The sequence below is a fragment of the Diabrotica virgifera genome, chromosome 1 (genome assembly GCF_917563875.1).
Source record: "Diabrotica virgifera virgifera chromosome 1, PGI_DIABVI_V3a".
NCBI lineage: Eukaryota > Metazoa > Arthropoda > Insecta > Coleoptera > Chrysomelidae > Diabrotica > Diabrotica virgifera.
Window position 1 is genome coordinate 285492961 of NC_065443.1, and position 27833 is coordinate 285520793.

At 33.8% G+C, this 27833-nt stretch overlaps 1 protein-coding gene across 1 annotated transcript in view; it reads right to left on the reverse strand.

Annotated features, from left to right (window-relative positions):
• The window catches only part of LOC114330455 (angiotensin-converting enzyme-like), a 333944-nt gene that overhangs the window by 252761 nt on the left and 53350 nt on the right, over nt 1-27833 (reverse strand). The window contains exons 2-3 of the mRNA XM_050651261.1: nt 23210-23368; nt 12500-12740 (exon numbers count right to left, since the gene is read on the reverse strand). Coding sequence (XP_050507218.1) covers nt 12500-12740; nt 23210-23368 — 400 coding nt within the window. The remainder of the gene's footprint in view (nt 1-12499; nt 12741-23209; nt 23369-27833) is intronic.

Sequence of the window (27833 nt, forward strand, 5' to 3'; positions counted from 1 at the left end):
GGTTTTTTAGTGATCGTTCCTTTGTAGCTGTGTAGAGCTGAGATAAGTCGTTTTGAATGCCATCTATGTCAGAGGAAAATTTTTGAGCTTCTTGTAGTGGCGTCGGACATCCAAAAGAATTCTCAAGAAAAGCAATAAGTTGAGATGAATTAAGTGTAAAATTAGCCGGATTATCTTTGTAAACTGTTTCTATACAAGAAATACAATCAGGTCCCATTGAATAATCTGATTAGATTTGGACTTTTTATTGGCTGGTCTGGCTGGCATCGTGAATAACGGAGGGGTTAAAGAAGTTGATTGGGAAAGAGCAATGGAGGGAGAGAGAATGGTAGGAGTATCAAGAGAACTATCATTAGAGTGTCCTCTTTTTTGTCCTATAGTCAATATGGGTTTTGTATTAGTTGGAGGAGGGATGAATAGGTCCGTAATGGCAGCCGCGGAAGGTGTGTCGTTAACGGGGATGGATTCAATTTCTGAAGAAGGAAGTTCTTTTGATGTAGTTAAAGAGTCAGCTGAAAGTGAAGATAAGGGAGGAGCATTAGCCGAAATAAGTGTGTGGTCTGGTCCACTGGGGACTTTAGGGCAAGAATCCGCGGTGTGTCCCGTAACTTTACAATGAAAACACTCTAGCCTGTCAGTGGATACAAATATTCTTGAGGAAGTATTTTCATGGTTGATTAGCAGAGAAGTTTGCACTTCGAAGTCCTCCTTGTCAGGGAAAACAAATGTAACCCTACGAAAACTCATGATATGAGCATATTGATCATCCGATGTTCCGCATTTAACAAAAGTAACAGGTGCTGCTAGCTGTAAGCCAATATCTTTTAGAGACTGTTCTATCAGTGAATGCGGGATGGAAGGACATACATTAGAAATAAGGATTCTTTTGGCTGGAGAAATTAGCCTGCGGATAGGGACGATGGTGGAATTAATTGTGATATGTGGTGTATTTTTCAATAGTTTATCAACGATGTCGGTCGACGTGAGGAAAATGCAAATTCGATTGTTCGGAATGCGAGACGCAAAAGTAATATTTTTTGGCTGAACTATTTCACCAATGGCTTTAATATATTCAAACAAAACGGTATTTGGAATGGAATGCATGACAACAGCTTGTTCCCTTTTAGGAAACGAAGGGGGAGGAGGCCTGGAGAGTGTGGCAGGGACATAAGATTTTGGGATGGAATTAGGGGTGTTTTATGTAGATGTAGTTGGTTGTGTGTTGTTCATAATGTGTGAAGTCCTGGTTACCAAGACCACAACACAATATGTGAGAGTACCCACAGACCCTTTCGCAAATTGGAAAGGAAAAAAAGGATCTCAAAGGATCTCACCTGACTTCTCCGGATTTTCACTGGTGTTATCTTAATTACACCAATACGGACAGGAATACAACTATTAGCAATATCTTCAGTTGTTACATTCTTCCTTGCAAAATATTTAGCTTTCAAATCCCCAATCAATGCTAAAAACCAACAATTTTTCAGAGAACTTTGAAAAATTATATTTAAGTATTGACGTTTATTTGACGTATGTGAAATCTCGATTTGTTAAACATAACATAGGTTATTTGTTATTTACATTTGAGTTTGACACTTCGTGAATGTCAAACTAAATTTTAAATTAAGTATTAATAAAACATCAATGACATTTGATAGTGAATTTAATTATTGTATAAAATAAATAAGATGTTCAAAAATACAATTTGAGTATAATATTTTAAAAGCAATAAGTTATTAACAGCTCTAAAAAGGTTTATACCCGTACGCCCTCCCCTTTATGATAAATGGACTGTTCCATTTGTTACGAAATATGAAATTAAAATATACCTAGTCGGTTCGCTAAACTCGACACAACTGGTTACTGATTTTAGTAGGTATTTTTTTTTGTTTTTTGAGAATTTTGCCGAAATTGGCAAAATTACTAAATATTTAGTAATTATTAACTATTTAGAAATTATTTTTTTGTCGAATTGGCAAAATTATTGACTAAAATCACTAGCCAATTGTGTCTGAGTTTAGCGAACCGACAGTATATGAAATAATATTGTTTGGTATAAAAAAATATGGTCTGATATGTGCAATTACATCCTTCTAATGGAAAAAAATATTTGAAGATTTTTCTCAAATTACGGATACTAACAACATTTTCATTTATAACTCTTTTATTTTTAATTTGACGTAGAAAAGTTATTCTTCATAAAAAGCTCTTCATGTTCTAAGATTTATGATGCAACCATCATATATATAAAATTTTATTAATTTTATACGAGGTATATAAAAAATATGAAATTCGATCAAGAGTAAACTACCTTTATAGTTCATAACATTTAAATTATAATGATATAATTGCACATTAAAACATATTTATTAATTCTAACCTACTTTTCATAATAGCAATTTTCCATATTATGAATTAAAATACGTAAATATACAAAGTTTTCGTTATGATAATGCTCGCATTTTCAACTTGTTTAATTATACACCATACAAAATTAAGGTAGATAATTTTATCCAAAAAAATAAAAAAAATGTCAGGGGGCAACCCCTCTTATACTTTATGGGTATGAAAAATAGATTAAAACCTATTCTCAGTCCTATAAGATATACGTGTAAAATTTCATAAAAATCGGTCAAGCAGTTTCGGAGGAGTATGGTCACTAATACTGTTATAGTACATATGAGAATTTTATGTATATAGAAGTTACTGTGAATTAAATAATAAAAACGGATAACTTTGACCAGAATTAACCTAGGCAAAAAGTTTTTTTTTTGAAAATTCGTGTAAAAATACCAGATTTTGAAATCCCAAAGTAGATTTACTCTATAGTCAATATTAACAAAGCTATTCAAATTGTTTTAAGCCAAAAATGACTCTACTTTAGTAAAATATTTTCGGGATGATAAAAATGACTATTTATAAATTTTTTAAATGCTTTGAAAACACAAGTGTTCTTCTTTTGTGTGGTTTCCACATAATTGCTGTATCGTTATTATTTTCTGAACAATAACATTGCAAAAAAAGCTCTTTGGGATAAACAAATTGAATAAAACTAAAATAATTGACGAATCATCTTGAAATTTTTTGTACATGATACATACTGGTTGTCTCAACTTTGCTTGCAATATCAAAGTCTAAGTTCATTTTCGCAAAAGTTATAGCAAATTTTTTATTTTCGAAATTTTAGTTTTATTTTACAATTAGCGAAGCAACAAATGATCATACCAAAATTCTAAAACTGCCATTTTGAACCTTTGCTCATCTACTAAAATTTGAATAATCTAAATACGATATTTAATTACCCTGTTTTTACTTGTAGCGATTGAAACGAAAAAACTGCCATTTTTAACCCTTATTTGTTAATAACTAAAATTCTCGTCCGAACTGTGACGGGCATTTTTGTATTTATAATGTATTAGGTATATAGTACTAATAGTAAAAGTATATAGTATAAGTAATAGTATATGGTAAAAACTCATTTGCAACCTGGCTGCTCAAGTGTCCCGACAAAAACCTTATTTCTCTGGACTACGTAGCGTAGTCTCCGAAAAACCTGATTTTACAAAGAAGTGTCTGATACGATACGTTCCGGACAGTATGAATTGTTCATATTGAAAACCGTTAAAATCAATATTTTTCGGAAACTAAACGCTACGTGCTGGAAACGATGAGTGCATGATAATATGTAGAAACCTTTAGAGTTATAACTTTGCCGTAGCTGCTACGAAGCTCCGTTGACAAAGGAATACCAAAACCTATTCAATTAATTTTGTGGGAAGAAGGACCAAAATAATGAAAGGGAAGACAACTATGCAAATAATAGGAAAATTATCCCTAAGAGAAAGAATAAAAGAAGTAGTGAAAGTAATTCTCCATTTAAAAATAATTCATATACAGGGTGTTAGTAAATAAGTATAAAAAACTTTAAGGGATAATTCTACATGCAAAAATAATGGCAGTTTTCTCTATAAACTTATGTCAGCAAATGCTTTGTTTCCGAGATACAGGGTGTTGAAATTTTTATTTCAAACTGCCAATTTTTTTATTGCTCTAAGACCGGTTAAGATATGAAAATTACGTTTGGTGGGTTTCAAGAGGTAGTTATTGCGCATGTTTTGGCAAAAAATAACAATTTTATATTCATCATTGGCGCGCCTACGGGTAATGGTCTGAATTTTTTGAAAGAAAAAATGGTACGCCACTGAGATATTTTAAATTGAAAATTATTTTTGTATGTCACGTTTAATTTATGAAAAATAACCTCACTTTTATTTTTTTCCTATTGTGCACCGTTTTTATGCGAAAAAATAAAACATCTTCGAGCGTATTTTTCATTTCTTAATACATTATCAAAAACTCTCCAGTAGAATAATACCAAAGTAGAACAATAACAGAAAATATTCTTAAAAAAATTTTACCTAGGTGCAAAGCTACAACAAATTTCAAAATTGCCTCCTTTAAAAGTGACAGAATAATTTTATATTCACCATTGGCGCCCGTACAAGTAATGGTCTGAATTTTTTAAAGAAAAAAATAGTACGCCACTAAGAAACGTCAAATTAAAAATCATTTTTAAATTCCTCGTTCAATTTACGACAAATAGTACATTGTTTACCGGGTAGGAAAAGCTTAACATTCCTGGACGACTGTGAAGATTGCTAAGTCGAGGCGCAAGCCGAGACTTAGCAACACAGAGTCCAGGAATGTGGCTTTTCCTACGAGGTAAACATACTATTTTTCCGCAAATCGTTTAAAATTCGACAGATATTGATTGATTTAAAAAAAACGCGATAATTTTATTCCCAAATAAATGGTGCTTTGAAATTCCTAATAAAATTACTTGGGTTACTATGGAAACGTATTGAGTTTGAATTGTCAAACTTGACGCTTATAAATTTAATTGCTGGTGTTCTCGAAAGTAAAATGATAAGTGATGATGAAATTTCCATTCCTGGGACTCCTCCAGAGCTGGTTGAGGCAGTGAATACTGCTTCATTAGAATTATTGCCAAAGAAATCAAGAGAAAAGTACGAAAATGCATACAGACGTTTTATGGATTATCGCATGAGTAAAAATACGAGTTCTTTCTCAGAAAATGTTGTAATGGCATACTTCCTAGACCTTTGTTTAAAGATGAAATCTTCAACATTATGGGCCAATTATTCAATGCTGAAGTCAACCCTTGCACTTAAACACAATGTAGATATATCTACATACTCAAAACTTCGTTCTTTATTGAAACGGCAAGCTCAAGGTTATAGGGCAAAGAAATCTAAGATTTTAACGAAGGAAGAAATTGAAAAATTTATCCAGAAAGCTCCAGATAAAGAAAATTTAATGATTAAGGTAATTTACAAGGTTTTAATTTCTATTTAGATTATAGCTTTATTTATAAGCAATGTGTTTTCTATCATTTATGTAGAACACTAACAACTGTACGGAAATATCATTTCCTTACAGTAAGGAAATGACATTTCCTTACAGTAAGGAAGTCCTGACTTTTTCTTCAAGAAATTTTGACAGGAATGTCAAAATTTCCTGGCGATTTGCGGAAAAAATTATTCTTGTCTTTTTTCATATGCGGCGCCATTTTTATGTAAAAAAATAAAACATCTTAACGCTTACAAATTATTCGAGGTAGATTCCATATGCATATCATAGAAACTTATTTCAAATACTTTGTAAACTTTAAGATATTTTATTTTTTTACATAAAAACGGCGCCTCATAAAAGAAGACGAAAACGATTTTTGTCCCAAATTTCTTCTTCTTCTTCTTCCTTTATTGGGTTATATCCCTCGGGATAATTCGCCCAGCTTACACCAGGGAAATACTCTTGTCTTGCTCTGGGCAGTCGAATATTTCCAAATATATATGTTAAAGCCTCAATTTTTTTTTTTTAAATATATATTAGCAGGAACATCTTCGTATAGGGCCAGACAGTCCCTACAGGAAAGGCAATATTATACCATAAGGGTTAAGGCTTTTATCATTTGGAGGTCCAATATCTTTTTATATCTTTATCTTCTTAATTTTTTTAATTCAAATTTGGGAATTGATTAATTTATAAATTAAGTTTGGCTAAGTTAAGGAATTTAAGGATCAGGTTAATCCTACGTGGATTAAGGTTGGACATAAGTAAGCAAATTTCAATGGGAGTAGGGATATTTGTCTTGGCTAATTCTTTATATAGGTCAAAATTGGGTGACATATTTATAGGGCACTCAAAAATCAGATGATTTAAGGACCCAACTCGGCCACAGTCACAATATGGGTCATCTTTTACTCCTATCCTGAATAGGTGAACTGGAGTAGCACAATGACCTGTCCTCATTCTAATAATGGTGGTTATATGTCTTCTGTCTTGGTATGCAAAATTGTGGTACCAGGGGAGTTTATCTACCTGACCTACAATTTTAGAGTAAAATGAATTATTTCGATTTTTCCCCTGCCATTCTTGCTTCCACCGATTCCAGATGGAATGCTTGATGTCTGGTAGAAAGTTGGAATAGTGAAGAGTGATACCAGCAGCTACATTTAAGGTTCTACCTATATTAGCTAGTTTATCAGCCACCATGTTCCCTTTAATATTCGAGTGTCCTGGAATCCATGCCAGACTAATATTAACGTTATTTTCTTTCGCTTCAATGATGCCTCTCTTGGTCATGAACGATGAATGTTCTGTTTCCATAGAATAGGTTGATCTGCCTATTTTCTGTAAGGCACTTTTAGAGTCCGAGCAGATGATTGCTTGTTTAATCCCTTTTTTCAAAATAATTTGGAGGGCATGATTAATTGCGACAATCTCAGCCGTACATATTTGGGTATACTTAGGTAGTTTACTGGTATAAGAATAGTTGATCTCTCGGCTAAAGACACCAAAGCCTGCTGATCCTTCATCATCAACCAAGCCGTCCGTGAAGAATTTGGTGTGACTAGGTTTATCTAGAATTATTTTTTGGAGTTGAACTGAGGCAAGTTCATCTGAACGATTAGATTGGATATTTATGATTGGAATTGTTGATAATTGATGGTCTAGTTCAAAGTTATGGCATGGGTATAAGTCACTTAAATATAAGTTGGGATAAGTACTTTTAAATTTGTTTTTTAAAAGCACTAGAAATGGAATACTTCTGTTTTTCCAATGATTTTGGTTCCTTTGAATTGCCAACTCTAACAGGTCGAGAGCGGAAATAATTGGGTTGCCAATTAACATTAAATTTTTTAATATAAATTTAGAGCTAAGCCATTCCCATCTAGATTTAAGCGAGATCTGACCACTTTCACTTAAGAGAGCATGAATTGGGGTAGATTTCATGCATCCAGTTATAATTCGGATACTTTTGTATTTTAGTTTCTCCAATCTTTTAATTAAGGAAGTTGGACAATCGAAAATTACCTGGCAGCCAAAGTCCAGATGGCTCTGAATCAGACCATTGTGTACAATTTGTAAGGTTTTTGGATCACTTCCCCAATAAGTCCCACAAAGAGCTCTCATCACATTCAGGCCACGATTTACTTTTAGTTCTATTGAGTTTACATATGAATTCCACTTTAAGTTTTTTTGAATATTTACCCCCAGGTATTTGACTGAATCCACCCAACCAATATTCTGGTTACAAAATATTACGTTAGGGGGAGAGATTTTCGTGTTTCCTTTTGTAAATAATATTGCAGAAGATTTGTTCTTAGACAGATTTAAATTGTGGTCTAGCAACCATGATTCCATCTGAATCAATAATTTATTTACATTAATTACCAATTCATTAATATCACTCCCTCTAATCAGAAGAACCAAATCGTCTGCATACTGAATTAGTTTGCATGAAGAGGGGATTAAATTATACAGGGAAAGACAATATAGGTTGAAGAGGATAGGGCTTAATGGGGAACCTTGGGGTAGTCCCAGACTTGATTTTCTTGGGCCATGGGTTTGTCCCAGTTTGTCTTTGACAAATAGCTCTCTATCATTTAGAAGGCAGAAAATCAAATTAGCCAGTTGGGTTGGAATGTTATACTTTAATAATTTGGAATACAAGAGTGATATATTGACATTATCATAAGCAGAAGAGATATCTAGAAATATGCCAACAGTGTATTGATTTTGAGCGAAGCCTATTTGAATTGTTGAGGTGAGGTATGTAAGGCATTCCGTACAACCTCTACCCCTTCTAAATCCTAGTTGTAGTGGATTAAAAATCTTATTATGTTCCACAATCCACTCTATTCTATTCTTTATAAGAGTTTCGAGCATTTTGCCTACACATGAAGAAAGAGCTATTGGTCTAAAGTTTAACGGATTATTACAATCTTTATCTTTTTTGATTATAGGTAAAATTACTGATTGTTTCCACTGAACAGGAACTATACCCGTTCTAAGACTTTCATTGAAAAGTTGAATTAATAACAAAGATCCAACAACGGGAAGATTTTTTAACATTGAGTAGGAAATCTGATCCAAACCAGGAGCCGAGTCAGATTTAATTGAGAGGGAGTTCTGATACTCGTCGAGAGCAAATGGCGGTTCTAGGGCTTGAGGAGATCTAACCAATACTTTATTGACAGCGGAAAGGGGGGTTAAGCAACATAGAATTTCGTGGGATATAGGAGTAGAGGGCAATTGTGTATATATTGAAGGTTTCGAAGCCGATACCTTATTAATTTTCTCCCACACAACTTTTAGAGGAGTGTTTCTATTTAATTTACTGCAAAATAGTCTGAAACTATTTTTACGTTTTGATTTTAGGAATTTTCTTGATTTGGCTATATTCTTTTTAGCCTCGATATAGTTTTCCATTGAGGGGATATTTTTAAATTTTTTTAAGGCAGACACTCTCGCAGAGACGACTTCAGCACATGAGTCATCCCACCATGGAATGTGGTATTTGGAATTATTAGGAGGGTGAAGCCAAGGTATTGTTTCATCAGCTACCGATGATATGGAGTTTGTAAAAAATTCGTAATCTTCCCTGGGAGAAGCTAAGAAAATGCTGTTTAAATTGTTATGATAAGTAGACCAATCGGCTTTCTTTAGATTTCTTCTTTTACATGAATGCGGGGGAGATTGAGGACATACACCTATCTGACATATTATGGGGAAGTGGTCACTAGTTCCAGTATCTGAAATAGTGGACCACTTGCCCACACTGGCTGCCACATCGACTGATGCCATTGTTAGATCTACTACCGACTTACTGCCTCCTGGGTCCACCAGTCTAGTTGGGGACCCATCATTGAGAAATACTAGCTCAAGTTCCTCCAAAGAATCAAAAATAATCCTACCATTGTGACTGTCTCTAGAACTACCCCATGCCTTATGATTACAATTTAGATCACCCATGATTAAAAATGGCTTATTAAGTAATTTAACAAGGGAAAACCAGTTGGATTTGGAGATAGAGTTGTCTTGTGGACAGTATATATTAAGAATATTCAAATTAAAGTTAGGGAGAAATGTGAGTTGGAATTGGACATCATGATTGAAGCCTGGATTGGCAATTTGAATTTCCCTATAATCAATATTATTTTTGATAAGAGTAATTAATCCGCCATAGCCATCCTCTCGATCTTTTCTGATTATTTGATACCCTCTACATCTTATAACATGTTGGTTTGAGAGCCAAGATTCGCTAATAAGGATTATATCTGGGTTAAGGTTTTTTATAAGGATTTTTAGATTGTCAGAATTAGTGTTATACGAACGTATATTCCACTGAATAATAGTTATCGGAGTGTTAGGATTCATTATAAAGAGTATGTTTGCTAGACCAAGGAGTCAAAAGATCTCGAATCCTCAGGCTCGAGATCCTCTATTCCCCTCCGACCCTGGTTTACATTTGTATTGAAAGGTGATACACTTTTGTTTATGCTAGTCTTTAGATCTGCCATATTGTAAGGAATGGAGTATGATTTTGAGTTTATTAAGTCCCCAATGAAGGTCATGACGAGCTCCCTGTGAGATTGGTTCAGCATAGACATGGCCTGATTGAAATCCAAATGAAGTTGGGATAAAGATTGTGAGTTAGTGATTTGAGAATCAGAGTGAGCAGGATTGAATTTTGAAGTCGAAGGCTCATTTATTCTTCTACCTGATGGATTAATAAGTAGTCTTTGGTGGGAGATTTTATCATAACCTGTATTTTCTTGTATTGAAGGTCTTCTTCTTTTTGGTGGAGATTGAGTGACTTGACTAAAAGGTTTTGAATATTGAGCTGAGGCTGCAGACCTCCTCTCCTGTGGTAAGATGCCATTAGAATTATTCTGATCGCTATGTAAGGGGGGGAAATCGTTTATGTTTAAAGATGAAATATTATGGATCCTAGGAACCTGCTGACTTGCCTCATAGAAAGATAGATTAGAAAAGGACATTAGATCCTTAATATCTTTTTGTCTGACTCTCTCTCTACAATTACGACTATTTGATTCATGGTCAGAAGATTTGCAGAAAATGCAATATTTTGTACACGTATTAGATGAAGAATCCTCATGAGAAGTTCCGCATCTAGCACATTTCTTTTTTCCTCTACATTGGTTCGTAGAATGGCCATAAAGTAAGCAATTTCCACATTGAAGAACAGGGCTGATGAATGGTGTGACCCTCATTGGTAGTTGATATATGGAAATTTCTTTAGGAATAGTTTTTCCTGAAAAAGTTATGCTAATAGTTCCCGTGGAGACAAATTCAACCTTTGAATCCACTTGTACTCTCCGGTTCATTCGCTTTACACTTAATATCTTACATAAAGCCAAGTTGGTTTCTGATGCCTCCTTTATTTCTTCCTCTGTGAATCTTTTATTAACTCCCCTTACTATACCCCTACAAGAAATCTGATGAAATGGAATGAACACGTCATACCCTAGGGCTTCCCAATCTTTCCTCACAACGAAATCGTTGGCTGCTTTTCTAGTGGCAAATAATACCCCTATCCTGTTTTTACCTTTTCTACTGATTTTCGTGATGTCTTTAATTTTTAAAACAGAAATAGATTTAGCTATACTTAACACGTGGTAATCTCCAATATTTTTATCCTGACCCTGGACAAATACTTCATAAGGACCTATGTCGGTCTCCGAAAATAGTATTTGTTTTTTTCCTTTAAGACTTTTCTGAATAATTGGAGGTTGAGATTGACATTCATGTTGGTTGATTTTATTAGGAGGGTCAGGTGGTGGAGGAGGATCGGGAGGAACTTCTTCCTCCATCTTATGCGGCAGATTGACGAATTTAAAATCTATGCCAGTCGATGCAAATTAGAAATTAACAGGGAAATATAGATAGTTTTGGCCCTTACCCTTTGGATGAGTCGTCCGTTCACCTCGAACGATAATCACAGATTTGTCTATTTTAAGTTTTCTTCCAAAAAATCAAATGTCAAACACAACAAAATTCACAACAGATATTCACTGCGAAAAGAAGCCGAGGCTGTTCATCCCAGCGGACCTCGACTTCTTATCAACGATAAATAAAAAATTAACAAGAATTAACAACTGTTTTCACACTAAATTAGGTTTGATGAGGTTTTTTTAGCAAAAACTTGTCCCAAATTTAACGAGGAATTCAAAAATGATTTTTAATTTGACATATCTCAGTGGCGTACGCGCGCCAATGGTGAATATAAAATTACTCTGTCACCTTTAAAGAAGGTAATTTTGAACATTTGTTGTAGCCTTGCACATAGTTAAAATCTTTTTAGAAATATTTTCTGTTATTGTTCTAGTTTGTCATTATTATATTGGAGAGTTCTTGATAATGTATTACGAAATGAAAAATACGCGCGAATATGTTTTATTTTTTTTTTAAACCATATGAAAAAAGACAAGAAAGGTTCTTTATCATTTAAACGTGGAATACAAAAATAATTTTTAATTTGAAATATCTCAGTGGCGTACTATTTTTTTATTTAAAAAATTTAGACCATTACCCGTAGGCGCGCCAATGATGAATATAAAATTGTTGTTTTTTTTCATAGCTTAACAGGTCTTAGAGCAATAAAAAAATTCGCAATTTGAAAAACAAATTTCAACACCCCGTATCTTGGAAACGAAGCATTTGCGGACATACGTTTGTAGAGCAAACTGTCATTATTTTTTCATGTAGAATTACCCCTTATAGTTTTTCATATTTATTTACTAACACCCTGTATATCTATATGCTAAGTTAATACAGCATTTAAACGCATCCTGCAATTATTAAAGAAATTAACACCGAACCAGAAATTTCCACCTCTTCTGGTACTGCTCATTCATTGGCATAGGCCGATTCGATACACCAGCGAATTCTAGTTTAAGTCGTAGATCCATTTGGATTTTATACTACTACGTTAAACTTTTTGCTTTCTGGCCATAGTTTCAAAAAGAATACTGGCAGGAATAAGGCTGTACCTGTACACGTCATGAATGAGTAACCATATTAGAAGATATATAAAGAATTACAACCCATAATCAAAAACAAAAATAAATGAATATATATGTAATGTCCTGTGTATATTATACAGACTTACTATTTGCTCTGGCAGCATTATTGGATACCTTTACCATCTGCTCGTACGCGTCTTTCATCTTCTGCCCTGAGTTTCTCCTCCATTCAGTCCAAACGTACTGCAGCTCATCCCAGTTTCTGCTCTTGGCCATGATTTTGGACAGATCTGGTTGTAGTCTTAGTCCGCAATGTAGAGGATCATTGAAGGCACATATCGAGCCAGTATTGTACAGGACCAGCATGTCGTTAATCAGTCGATTGTACTAAAATAAATATACAATTATTTTTTTCAACGAAAACTTTTCGTTTATGGTACATTCCATGTCAAATCACTCAGGCAAAAAATTTTGGATCTCCGATTTGTCTGAAAATTGGTATATAGCTTCTGCGGGACGTAAAAATAAGATCTTCTTCTTCTTCTTCCTTTATTGGGTTATATCCCTCGGGATAATTCGCCCAGCTTACACCAGGGAAATACTCTTGTCTTGCTCTGGGCAGTCGAATATTTCCAAATATATATGTTAAAGCCTCAATTTTTTTTTTAAATATATATTAGCAGGAACATCTTCGTATAGGGCCAGACAGTCCCTACAGGAAAGGCAATATTATACCATAAGGGTTAAGGGTTTTATCATTTGGAGGTCCAATATCTTTTTATATCTTTATCTTCTTAATTTTTTTAATTCAAATTTGGGAATTGATTAATTTATAAATTAAGTTTGGCTAAGTTAAGGAATTTAAGGATCAGGTTAATCCTACGTGGATTAAGGTTAGACATAAGTAAGCAAATTTCAATGGGAGTAGGGATATTTGTCTTGGCTAATTCTTTATATAGGTCAAAATTGGGTGACATATTTATAGGGCACTCAAAAATCAGATGATTTAAGGACCCAACTCGGCCACAGTCACAATATGGGTCATCTTTTACTCCTATCCTGAATAGGTGAACTGGAGTAGCACAATGACCTGTCCTCATTCTAATAATGGTGGTTATATGTCTTCTGTCTTGGTATGCAAAATTGTGGTACCAGGGGAGTTTATCTATCTGACCTACAATTTTAGAGTAAAATGAATTATTTCGATTTTTCCCCTGCCATTCTTGCTTCCACCGATTCCAGATGGAATGCTTGATGTCTGGTAGAAAGTTGGAATAGTGAAGAGTGATATCAGCAGCTACATTTAAGGTTCTACCTATATTAGCTAGTTTATCAGCCACCATGTTCCCTTTAATATTCGAGTGTCCTGGAATCCATGCCAGACTAATATTAACGTTATTTTCTTTCGCTTCAATGATGCCTCTCTTGGTCATGAACGATGAATGTTCTGTTTCCATAGAATAGGTTGTACTGCCTATTTTCTGTAAGGCACTTTTAGAGTCCGAGCAGATGATTGCTTGTTTAATCCCATTTTTCAAAATAATTTGGAGGGCATGATTAATTGCGACAATCTCAGCCGTACATATTTGGGTATACTTAGGTAGTTTACTGGTATAAGAATAGTTGATCTCTCGGCTAAAGACACCAAAGCCTGCTGATCCTTCATCATCAACCGAGCCGTCCGTGAAGAATTTGGTGTGACTAGGTTTATTTAGAATTATTTTTTGGAGTTGAACTGAGGCAAGTTCATCTGAACGATTAGATTGGATATTTATGATTGGAATTGTTGATAATTGATGGTCTAGTTCAAAGTTATGGCATGGGTATAAGTCACTTAAATATAAGTTGGGATAAATACTTTTAAATTTGTTTTTTAAAAGCACTAGAAATGGAATAATTCTGTTTTTCCAATGATTTTGGTTCCTTTGAATTGCCAAGTCTAACAGGTCGAGAGCGGAAATAATTGGGTTGCCAATTAACATTAAATTTTTTAATATAAATTTAGAGCTAAGCCATTCCCATCTAGATTTAAGCGAGATCTGACCACTTTCACTTAAGAGAGCATGAATTGGGGTAGATTTCATGCATCCAGTTATAATTCGGATACTTTTGTATTTTAGTTTCTCCAATCTTTTAATTAAGGAAGTTGGACAATCGAAAATTACCTGGCAGCCAAAGTCCAGATGGCTCTGAATCAGACCATTGTGTACAATTTGTAAGGTTTTTGGATCACTTCCCCAATAAGTCCCACAAAGAGCTCTCATCACATTCAGGCCACGATTTACTTTTAGTTCTATTGAGTTTACATATGAATTCCACTTTAAGTTTTTTTGAATATTTACCCCCAGGTATTTGACTGAATCCACCCAACCAATATTCTGGTTACAAAATATTACGTTAGGGGGAGAGATTTTCGTGTTTCCTTTTGTAAATAATATTGCAGAAGATTTGTTCTCAGACAGATTTAAATTGTGGTCTAGCAACCATGATTCCATCTGAATCAATAATTTATTTACATTAATTACCAATTCATTAATATCACTCCCTCTAATCAGAAGAACCAAATCGTCTGCATACTGAATTAGTTTGCATGAAGAGGGGATTAAATTATACAGGGAAAGACAATATAGGTTGAAGAGGATAGGGCTTAATGGGGAACCTTGGGGTAGTCCCAGACTTGATTTTCTTGGGCCATGGGTTTGTCCCAGTTTGTCTTTGACAAATAGCTCTCTATCATTTAGAAGGCAGAAAATCAAATTAGCCAGTTGGGTTGGAATGTTATACTTTAATAATTTGGAATACAAGAGTGATATATTGACATTATCATAAGCAGAAGAGATATCTAGAAATATGCCAACAGTGTATTGATTTTGAGCGAAGCCTATTTGAATTGTTGAGGTGAGGTATGTAAGGCATTCCGTACAACCTCTACCCCTTCTAAATCCTAGTTGTAGTGGATTAAAAATCTTATTATGTTCCACAATCCACTCTATTCTATTCTTTATAAGAGTTTCGAGCATTTTGCCTACACATGAAGAAAGAGCTATTGGTCTAAAGTTTAACGGATTATTACAATCTTTATCTTTTTTGATTATAGGTAAAATTACTGATTGTTTCCACTGAACAGGAACTATACCCGTTCTAAGACTTTCATTGAAAAGTTGAATTAATAACAAAGATCCAACAACGGGAAGATTTTTTAACATTGAGTAGGAAATCTGATCCAAACCAGGAGCCGAGTCAGATTTAATTGAGAGGGAGTTCTGATACTCGTCGAGAGCAAATGGCGGTTCTAGGGCTTGAGGAGATCTAACCAATACTTTATTGACAGCGGAAAGGGGGGTTAAGCAACATAGAATTTCGTGGGATATAGGAGTAGAGGGCAATTGTGTATATATTGAAGGTTTCGAAGCCGATACCTTATTAATTTTCTCCCACACAACTTTTAGAGGAGTGTTTCTATTTAATTTACTGCAAAATAGTCTGAAACTATTTTTACGTTTTGATTTTAGGAATTTTCTTGATTTGGCTATATTCTTTTTAGCCTCGATATAGTTTTCCATTGAGGGGATATTTTTAAATTTTTTTAAGGCAGACACTCTCGCAGAGACGACTTCAGCACATGAGTCATCCCACCATGGAATGTGGTATTTGGAATTATTAGGAGGGTGAAGCCAAGGTATTGTTTCATCAGCTACCGATGATATGGAGTTAGTAAAAAATTCGTAATCTTCCCTGGGAGAAGCTAAGAAAATGCTGTTTAAATTGTTATGATAAGTAGACCAATCAGCTTTCTTTAGATTTCTTCTTTTACATGAATGCGGGGGAGATTGAGGACATACACCTATCTGACATATTATGGGGAAGTGGTCACTAGTTCCAGTATCTGAAATAGTGGACCACTTGCCCACACTGGCTGCCACATCGACTGATGCCATTGTTAGATCTACTACCGACTTACTGCCTCCTGGGGCCACCAGTCTAGTTGGGGACCCATCATTGAGAAATACTAGCTCAAGTTCCTCCAAAGAATCAAAAATAATCCTACCATTGTGACTGTCTCTAGAACTACCCCATGCCTTATGATTACAATTTAGATCACCCATGATTAAAAATGGCTTATTAAGTAATTTAACAAGGGAAAACCAGTTGGATTTGGAGATAGAGTTGTCTTGTGGACAGTATATATTAAGAATATTCAAATTAAAGTTAGGGAGAAATGTGAGTTGGAATTGGACATCATGATTGAAGCCTGGATTGGCAATTTGAATTTCCCTATAATCAATATTATTTTTGATAAGAGTAATTAATCCGCCATAGCCATCCTCTCGATCTTTTCTGATTATTTGATACCCTCTACATCTTATAACATGTTGGTTTGAGAGCCAAGATTCGCTAATAAGGATTATATCTGGGTTAAGGTTTTTTATAAGGATTTTTAGATTGTCAGAATTAGTGTTATACGAACGTATATTCCACTGAATAATAGTTATCGGAGTGTTAGGATTCATTATAAAGAGTATGTTTGCTAGACCAAGGAGTCAAAAGATCTCGAATCCTCAGGCTCGAGATCCTCTATTCCCCTCCGACCCTGGTTTACATTTGTATTGAAAGGTGATACACTTTTGTTTATGCTAGTCTTTAGATCTGCCATATTGTAAGAAATGGAGTATGATTTTGAGTTTATTAAGTCCCCAATGAAGGTCATGACGAGCTCCCTGTGAGATTGGTTCAGCATAGACATGGCCTGATTGAAATCCAAATGAAGTTGGGATAAAGATTGTGAGTTAGTGATTTGAGAGTCAGAGTGAGCAGGATTGAATTTTGAAGTCGAAGGCTCATTTATTCTTCTACCTGATGGATTAATAAGTAGTCTTTGGTGGGAGATTTTATCATAACCTGTATTTTCTTGTATTGAAGGTCTTCTTCTTTTTGGTGGAGATTGAGTGACTTGACTAAAAGGTTTTGAATATTGAGCTGAGGCTGCAGACCTCCTCTCCTGTGGTAAGATGCCATTAGAATTATTCTGATCGCTATGTAAGGGGGGGAAATCGTTTATGTTTAAAGATGAAATATTATGGATCCTAGGAACCTGCTGACTTGCCTCATAGAAAGATAGATTAGAAAAGGACATTAGATCCTTAATATCTTTTTGTCTGACTCTCTCTCTACAATTACGACTATTTGATTCATGGTCAGAAGATTTGCAGAAAATGCAATATTTTGTACACGTATTAGATGAAGAATCCTCATGAGAAGTTCCGCATCTAGCACATTTCTTTTTTCCTCTACATTGGTTCGTAGAATGGCCATAAAGTAAGCAATTTCCACATTGAAGAACAGGGCTGATGAATGGTGTGACCCTCATTGGTAGTTGATATGGAAATTTCTTTAGGAATAGTTTTTCCTGAAAAAGTTATGCTAATAGTTCCCGTGGAGACAAATTCAACCTTTGAATCCACTTGTACTCTCCGGTTCATTCGCTTTACACTTAATATCTTACATAAAGCCAAGTTGGTTTCTGATGCCTCCTTTATTTCTTCCTCTGTGAATCTTTTGTTAACTCCCCTTACTATACCCCTACAAGAAATCTGATGAAATGGAATGAACACGTCATACCCTAGGGCTTCCCAATCTTTCCTCACAACGAAATCGTTGGCTGCTTTTCTAGTGGCAAATAATACCCCTATCCTGTTTTTACCTTTTCTACTGATTTTCGTGATGTCTTTAATTTTTAAAACAGAAATAGATTTAGCTATACTTAACACGTGGTAATCTCCAATATTTTTATCCTGACCCTGTACAAATACTTCATAAGGACCTATGTCGGTCTCCGAAAATAGTATTTGTTTTTTTCCTTTAAGACTTTTCTGAATAATTGGAGGTTGAGATTGACATTCATGTTGGTTGATTTTATTAGGAGGGTCAGGTGGTGGAGGAGGATCGGGAGGAACTTCTTCCTCCATCTTATGCGGCAGATTGACGAATTTAAAATCTATGCCAGTCGATGCAAATTAGAAATTAACAGGGAAATATAGATAGTTTTGGCCCTTACCCTTTGGATGAGTCGTCCGTTCACCTCGAACGATAATCACAGATTTGTCTATTTTAAGTTTTCTTCCAAAAAATCAAATGTCAAACACAACAAAATTCACAACAGATATTCACTGCGAAAAGAAGCTGAGGCTGTTCATCCCAGCGGACCTCGACTTCTTATCAACGATAAATAAAAAATTAACAAGAATTAACAACTGTTTTCACACTAAATTAGGTTTGATGAGGTTTTTTTAGCAAAAATTAAAAACTGTCAACTGTGACGTTTTCTAAATTACTCAAAAATAAGATATTTAAGGTCAAAAAATCTTCTTCTTCTTTTTTCTCAAAATGTTATTTTATGCGGTTATACAGTGATTTGGTGTTTATTTAAACAAATTGGCATTTTCTGTCGTAAAGTATCGATGAAAAACATAATATTTTAATAGAGAGGACTTAAAAATGTCATTATATGGCATTATAACAAGTTATTTTGAATGAAAACAAGTTTTTGATCAAATTTTATAGTGTAAAAACGTTAAAATACCATTTTCTGCATTTTCCTCCATTCCCAAAATATGTTATCATCGATTTGGCTGAAAATTTGCCCACAGATAGCCAAAAGATAGGACTTTAAGTGGTTAGAAGGATTTGAATTATATTACAATACCAAAAAAGTTACATGCAGTAATATCAGACTCAAAAGTATATATTAGTTCAGTCGGGATAGCATTTGACCTTGAATGCCGAGCTGCCCAATATTTTATTTTTCTAATCTTTAGGGGAGTCAATAGTAGCCTAAATTTAAAATCACGAATGAATTCCACCTTTACGTTAGCAGCCATCTTGATTTTAAAAGAGAACCTGTTTTGCTCAATATCTCCGCCATTTTTAAATTTTCGACAAAAATGGTAGGAACTGAAATTGTTCCAAATAAATCGTATTTACAATTATTACAATTTCTTTTTAACAATTTTTGTCGTGAGGTTGATATTTTCGAGTTAATTGTACTTACAGTAGACGCCTATATTTTTGACTATAATATTGCATGTAACTTTTTGGTATTGTAATATAATTCAAATCCTTCTCACCACTTAAAGTCCTATGTTTTGTCTATCTGTGAGCAAATTTTCAGCCAAATCGATTATGATGTATTTTGAGAATGGAGAAAAATGTAAAAAACGGTATTTTAACGTTTTCTACACTATAAAATTTGATCAAAAGCTTGTTTGGAATCAAAGTAACTTGTTATAATGCCATATAATGACATTTTTGAGTCCCTTCTATTAAAATATTATGTTTTCCATTGATACTTTACGATAGAAAATGCAAATTTGTATAAATAAACACCAAATCACTGTAAAACCGCATAAAATAACATTTTGAGAAAAAAAGAAGAAGAAAATTGTTTGACCTTAAATATCTTATTTTTACGTCCCGTAGAAGCTATATACCAATTTTCAGACAAATCGGAGGTCCAAAATTTTTTTTGCTCCAAAATTGAGTGATTTGAAATGGAGTGGCCCTTATAAATTTGCAAAAGTCTGTGTGTTATTGCGTTGCCGCTCCTGCAATACTTAGAGCAGATTTATCGATGGTTTCTTGTGTAGTTTTTTCTTCTGAATCCAAATCTGAAAACGGCATTTCGATACCTCTAACCGTCTTCGAGATAATCGACCTCAAAATCTAAAATGTGACGTCACAATCCGGTTATTTCCTACCACGCCACGCACTAAACGTCAGCTGAAATCTTTGATTAGGAAGTAGGCTACTTTTTTAATCTGAATTATTTAAGCAAAGCAAATGTTATTATTTACATTTGAGTTTGACACTTCGTGAATGTCAAACTAAATTTTAAATTATTTAGCTATTAATAAAATATAAATGACATTTTATAGTGAATTTAATTATTATATAAAATAATATGCGTAATAAGTGTATCAAAATACAATTTGAGTATATTTTGAAAGCAATAATGTATTAATAACTTTCAAAAGTTTGTACGAGTAAGCATACGACCTCCCCTTTAATGATAAATAGACTGTTCCATAAGTACTACTACAACAGTTTTCATCAGTTAAAAGTATCAGTATAAGTTTATGTATTATGTATTTCACATAAGATTTCACAATATTTGAAAATTGTTCTTAAAATGTTGTTTGGAATAAAAAATTATAATATTTGACGAATTTTCTCAAATTATGGATACCAACATCATTTTCATTTATAAATCTTGTATTTTTAATTTGGCGAAGAAAAGTTATTCTTCATAAAAAGCTCTTCTTGGTCTAAGATTTATGATGCAACTATCACGAATCAAATTTTATTAATTTTATACGAGGTATATAAAAAATATGAATTTCGAGTAAAGTATCTTTATACACTACGCGTCACAGAAAACGGGCACCCCAAAAAATGGGTCATGTTTGATGTCAAGTGTCTCCTAAACCTGTCGTCCGATTTAAGTAATTTTTTCAATATCTTATAGCTTTATTTTTAACAATATCGCTGTAATAATATTGTTGCTAAACACGTAAATTTTGATTGTATACCGGGTGTACGAATCAAACTGTGTTTTTTCCTCAAAGTTTGCAACACCCTGTGGCATATTCTAGCATTTATAAAATACTGAAATTAAAATACAACTATAGCCTCAGGTTCTCTTAACATTCTGTTTATTAATACATTCGCTTATATTGGATAATACAAAAGTTAGGTACTTTAACAACAAGCCATTTTCTTCATTAGTACAGGGTGTTTCTAAATAAGTACGACAAACTTTAAGGGGTAATTCTGCATGATAAAATAATGACCATTTGCTTTATAAACATATGTCCGCAAGTGCTTCGCCTCTGAGATACAGAATGTTAAATTTTTTCTTACAAACCGACTATTTATTTATTGCATTAAAACCGGTTGAGATATGCAAATGAAATTTAGTGGATTTTAAGAAATAGTTATTGCGCATTTTTTGACATGCAATTAAGAATTTTATATTCACGTATGCACGCCAATGGTGAACATAAAATTTTTAATTGTATGTCAAAAAATGTGCAATAGCTACGTCATGGAACCCACCAAATTTTATTTGCATATCTCAACCAATTTTTAAGCAATAAATAAATCGTCAGTTTTTAAGAAAAAATTCAACATCCCGTATCTCGTCAACGAAGCATTTGCGGGCATACGATTGTAGAGCAAACTGTCATTATTTTTTAATGCAGAATTACTCCTTAAAGTTTGTCGCACTGGTTCTCGCATTTAGAAACACCCTGTACTGATAAAGATCATCTGATTAAGACCAAGTACGTACTTTAATAATTAGACATGGTTTTTATCAGTACAGGGTGTTTCTAAATGCGAGAACCAGTGCGACAAACTTTAAGGGGTAATTCTGCATTAAAAAATAATGACAGTTTGCTCTACAATCGTATGTCCGCAAATGCTTCGTTGCCGAGATACGGGATGTTGAATTGTTTCTTACAAACTGACGATTTATTTGACTAATAACTTTTGTACTATCCAACTTAAGCGAATGAATCATGAAACAGAATGTTAAGAAAACCTGAGGCTATTGTAGGGCTTTAATTTCAGTGTTTTAAAAATACTAGAATATTTCACAGGTTGTTGCAAACTTTAAGGAAAAAACACAGTTTGATTGGTACACCCGGTAGGTATACAACGAAAATTTACCTGTTTAGCAACAACATTATTACTATATACAGCGATATTGTTAAAGAATAAAGCCATAAGATATTGAAAAAATTACTTAAAGCGGACCACAGGTTTACGAGATACGAGACATGAAAAATGACCCATTTTTTGGGGTGCCCGTTTTCTATGACGCGCAGTGTAGCTCACAACATTTAAATTAGAATGATATATTTGCACATTAAAACATAATTTTTAATTCTAAACAACTTTTCGTAATAGCAATTTTCCATATTATGAATTTAAATACGTATATAAACAAAGTTTTCTTTATGATAATGCTCGCATTTTCAGCTTGTTTTTAGATTATTTTGTTAAGGTTGTATGGTCGTAGTTTTCATTTGAAGAGTCTACACAAGATCCAAACTTTATTAGGCCTGAATCCTGCGTACCAAAAAAAAGTTCATGAATAGCAAGCTAAAAATTTGTAATATCTTAACGGTGTTTAGTAGGACAAACTTTGATGTACGGGGGAACACTGGAACAGGGGAATTTCTAATTATCGAATAGGTTATAGGTTTCGAACAGGTTATAGTATCGAACATGTATTTTGTCGGACATAACTTTCAATTGATTTGTTACCCTTTCATTAAACTCTGATCTAATCAGACTGCTATTTACCATCACCATAATCCTGTCCTTTGACATGCTCTACGTGTCGGACTTATTAAAATGCCCAACATAACTGTCGGACAAACATGTTTTATAGGTTGTATAAAGTTTACTATTGAATAAACTTAAAAACAACCTACTAGTTTTCACAATCATAAGCTTGTCACGATGACACGTTCCCCCATTCCCCAGTTCCAGTTTTCCCATACATCAGAGTTTGTCTGTTAAGCTCTTAGCAGGTCTATATTTTTTTTGAGGTTTGAAATTGCTTTTGGTCCAAAACTTTTGGCAGTACTTATGTCTGTTTCCATATTTAGATTTTTCTCTGCGCTACATTCATCACTCAGTTACTCTTAACCCTTGCTAGACATTAGTATCTCAATTTTTTCTAATAGATTGGTTAACATAGTAGTTTCTGCTTCGAGAAAATGATATTGTGGCATACTTTAGAGGAAGGTATACAATTAAACAACTCATATTGTTAATTCAGATTTACTTACCCTATCTAATTCTTCTGGAGGTAATGCCGAAGGCCCTATCACTGAGTAATATTTAATTTGTCTAAATGTTTGGGGATCCAGGCTATTGATATTGCCCACCTTATTGAGCAGGTCCCAGACTCCGTGTTGGAAATCCGAGTAAAATTGTTGGGCATTGATCTAAAACATAAAAAGAAATATTTAGATTCTATAAATATTCAGTTTTTATATTTATTATAATAAATATCCAGTTCTTTAAGTTTTTCGAGAATAATTCTTTCATCTGTTGATATAATATTATAATACAAGGAATATTAAAAAATGTCCTGACGGGCCCCTGGACGAGAAGTTATGTTATCCAGTTTTCTTCCATGTTTCCCTAAAATTTTCCTGCTTTAGTTTTAGTATAAACACATTTATAGATATAAAACAAAAAAAAATAATAAATATAATAAACAAAAAAATATATAATAAAGAAATAAAAATGTATACAAGGTGTCTCATTAATAATTGTCCATATAGTAACTGGAGAAGCCTTAGCACAAAATACGAAGATTTAACCTAAACCACTTAAATAAAATGTGGTTCCTTACTGAGTTACAGGGTTTTTATCTAAAAATTTAAAAACTATTTTTGCTCAGCATTTTAAAACTATTCGACGTATCCTTTTCATACTTGTCAGGAGTATAGGTACTGTACAAACTACTAAATTGTGTTAAACAAACGTTTCTGGATGTTACCAGAGGCGTACGATGGAGGAAAGTGAATGGTTGACCCTTTCCAAATTCTACGCCACTGGCGGAATTGCTATTTTAGTTCAATTTTTGGATTCTCCAATACTTTCTATGAAAATAATATACTCTTCATCCGTAACGATAAAGTCATTAGTTTTCGAGATCTTTGAAGTTAAAAATTAAACGGTACGGTTATTTTGATTAATGTATTGTGTCGCTTCATTTTTAATTTCAAATATCTAGAAAACTAATGATTTTATCGTTACGAATGGAGAGAATATTAGTTACATAAAAAGTATTGGAAAATCAAAAAATTACACTAAAATAGCAATTTCGTCAATGGTGTAGAATTTGGGAAGGGTCAACCAGCCACTAACCCCTGTCGTACGCCTCTGGTAGTAGCTAGAAACGTTGATTTATCTTAATTTAGTAGGGTGTACAGTACCTACACTTTCTGCCAAGTATGATAAGGATACGCCAAATAGTTTTAAAGTAATGGGTACAAATAATTTTTAAATTTTATTCATAATACAGGGTGTCTGCGTAACTTGGAACCATATGGGAAACTTTTTTAATATCAATTTTACGAAAAAAAGTCATTCTTTATAAAGTGCTCTTCATAGTCTAAAACCTAAGATGCAATCATCAGATATCAAATTTTGTCAACAGTATACGAGGTATGTCAATAAATATGAATTTCGCTCAAGAGCAAACTACCTTTATATTTCAAAATATCAAAAAATTTTATTATGAAAAGTTATTTGTAATTAAAAATCATATTTATCATTTTTATTTATTAGACATGTCGTAATAACACTTTTATTAATAATTTTAGGAAAAAAAGTTATTCTTCATAAAAATCTGTGCATGGTCTAAACCTCAAGATGCAATCATCAGTTATCCAAGTTTGTTAATTTTATACGAGGTGTGTCAAATAATATGAATTTAGAAAGAATTTCTAAATTCTCAGGTGGAACTGAAGGTGGAACACGTAATTGGAAGAATTGCGCAAATGAAATGGAACTGGGTAGGACACGTGGCACGACAAAGCATCGAAAGGTGGACGAGAAACATTGTACATTGGAGACCACGCGAGCACAGTCGTAGTAGAAGAAACCCACAAAAACGATGGCTAGACGATATTAAAGCAAAAAATGGGAGGAAACTGGCACCAAATAGCACAAAATAGAGAAGAATGGAGAACTCATGGGGAGTCCTTTGTCCAGGAGTAGATGGAAATAGACTGAAGAAGAAGAAGAAACAAAAGAGTAGAATGGGAAGGCGACGAAAACAGAACGACAATTTACTGGAGGCAAAGTCATGTCTACACACAAAAAAGAAGAACAAGATAATAAGAAGAAGCATAAAGTTTTGAATCGGTGTTTGCATGACCTATGCAAATTGCCAGCATACCCAGATTATTTTCAACAATCCCATTTCACACCAGGCCATTACTTATGAGTATTTCATTCATAATCATGAAAAACCATCAACTAAATCATCCATTACCTGACCGATACATGTGTCATTCTATTCCAAGTACACAAGTGTTTTGAATCATATGACAATTATTTTGAAACGTAGTAATTAATTTTTTAAGGTTCGTTCTGTGACTCAATAAAAGCTCAAGGATATTGTACCTGTGTTAAAATATTATTAGTATCATTATGTTAATATGTTTAGAGGAAGTTGTAGAGACAATATAACGTTGCCACAAATTAAGGAAGGGTTATGAACAATTGTCGATTGAAACCAAAAGTGATGGACGGTTTTTATTATTGATCACGACACTCCATGAATTCATAATAACATATAAGTAAAGTAATACTATTATTGTTTTTATATTACATACATATGTGCATATACAGGGTAAGTTAAAAGAAGCGAGACCGTCAAATATTTTGCGAAATTTACATCGGAACAAAAACTGGAAAACACGTATTCAACATTTTTTAGAAATGACATCCAACACGACCCTACAACTCCACTCCCTGGTGGTGAGGCGAGGGTAACTTTTTTATTATCTCCTAAAGAGATCTGACATCTGCCTAGTAGATAATAAGCGTTTTTTATAATGAAGCTGATGGTATGTAGAGTATCATTCCAACGAATAATGTCTTTTGAAGTTATCTGAACCTAATTTATAAATGTTAGTGTGAATTTATAAACATTTGCCTTAAAATCTAAACTAAAGTCTATGTGATGTAGATAGGTAGGTACGCTGGCAGTAGACGTTTTGCCTACAACAGACTTCATTGGTATCGCGCCTGTTTAGTTGGATAGCTAACCCATTTGGGTGCACTATGTCATTACAGTTGACACTAAAACGATGTATAGCTTCTTTGATGGATTCTAAAGGGATATCGTCATTGACGTAGTGTCGAGCATCAACAATAGCTCGCATTACTTTATTTTGGAATCTCTGCAAGATTGATAGATATGCTGAAGTTGCTAGCAGTTCCCCACAGCTGGATGCCGTGAGTCCACACAGATTTCAAGATTCTTTTGTATAATAATATTATGTTGTTTAATGAGCAACCTAAAAGACGACTATATACCTGGAAATCTCCAGCTGATCAAGAGGGAAAGATAGTCAGAAATCAAATTAACTACATTATCATTAATAGAAGGTTTAGAAACAGTATTACATCTGCAAAAACATACCCAAGTGCAGACGCAGCAACTAACCATAATCTGCTCTGTGCTGGATTCAAACTAAAACTAAAAAGAATAAAATCCCCCACAACGCAGAAGAAACCTAATACTCGACTCCTAAGAAATGCCTTAATAGCAGATGAGTTCGGAAATAAGATAAATCGTGAGATTAAAAAACAGTTAGAAAGATCTGAACAAGAAAATATCGGTCAAAATCTAGATATCATGAATTCCGCCATGGTCACCATAGCAAACGAAGTTTTGAAACCAGAAAAAGACCCAATAAAGAAAAAGGATTGGATGACCGATAAAATACTAGACCTTATTCAACAAAGAAGAAATTGGAAAAACAAAGACGAGATTCGGTATAGAGAGATATATCGACAAATAAGGTACGAGGTTAAGCGAGCAAAAGAGGACTGGATGGAACAAAGATGTCGTGAAATGGAAGAACTACAAAGAAAACATGACGAGTTTAATATACATAAAAAGCTTAAAGAAATTACCTACACTCAGAGAAAAAGAACTCCTCACTTTATGAGAAACTCCAAAGGTAACATAATTCTCGACTTGGATGAAAAAAAGGAAGAATGGACTAACTATATAAAAGAGCTCTTCCTGGATACGAGGCCACCACTTAACACCACAAAGTATACGAATACTGGTCCTAGTATTTTAAAAGCGGAAGTAGAGAAAGCCATTAAACAGAGCAAAAATGGGAAATTTCCAGGTCCTGACCAAATACCATCAGACTGGCTCAAACTTCTGAATGACGATAATGTCTCACAATTAACAAACATTTTTAACCATATATACGAGACTGGAATGATGCCACAGATATGGTTGGAGTCTACATTTATTCCACTCCCAAAAAAACCTAATACATCATCATGTAAAGACTTTAGACTAATTAGTCTCATGAGCTACTCTCTCAAGCTACTTCTTAAGATAATTCTTAATAGAATCAAGCAGAAATGTGAAGAGACAATGGGAAACAAACAATTCGGTTTCAGAGAAGGATTGGGATAAGGGAAGCTTTGTTCTCAATGTTAACATTACTTCAACGATCATGGGAAGTACAGAAACCAATTTACGTCTGCTTTATAGATTTTGAGAAGGCGTTTGATAGAGTTCAACATGATAGGTTGTTTGAATATCTAGAAATGATTGGAATAGATGATAAAGATCTGAGACTTTTACAACATCTATATTGGAATCAAGAAGCTTCTATTCTGGTAGACGGCAAAGAAACAGAC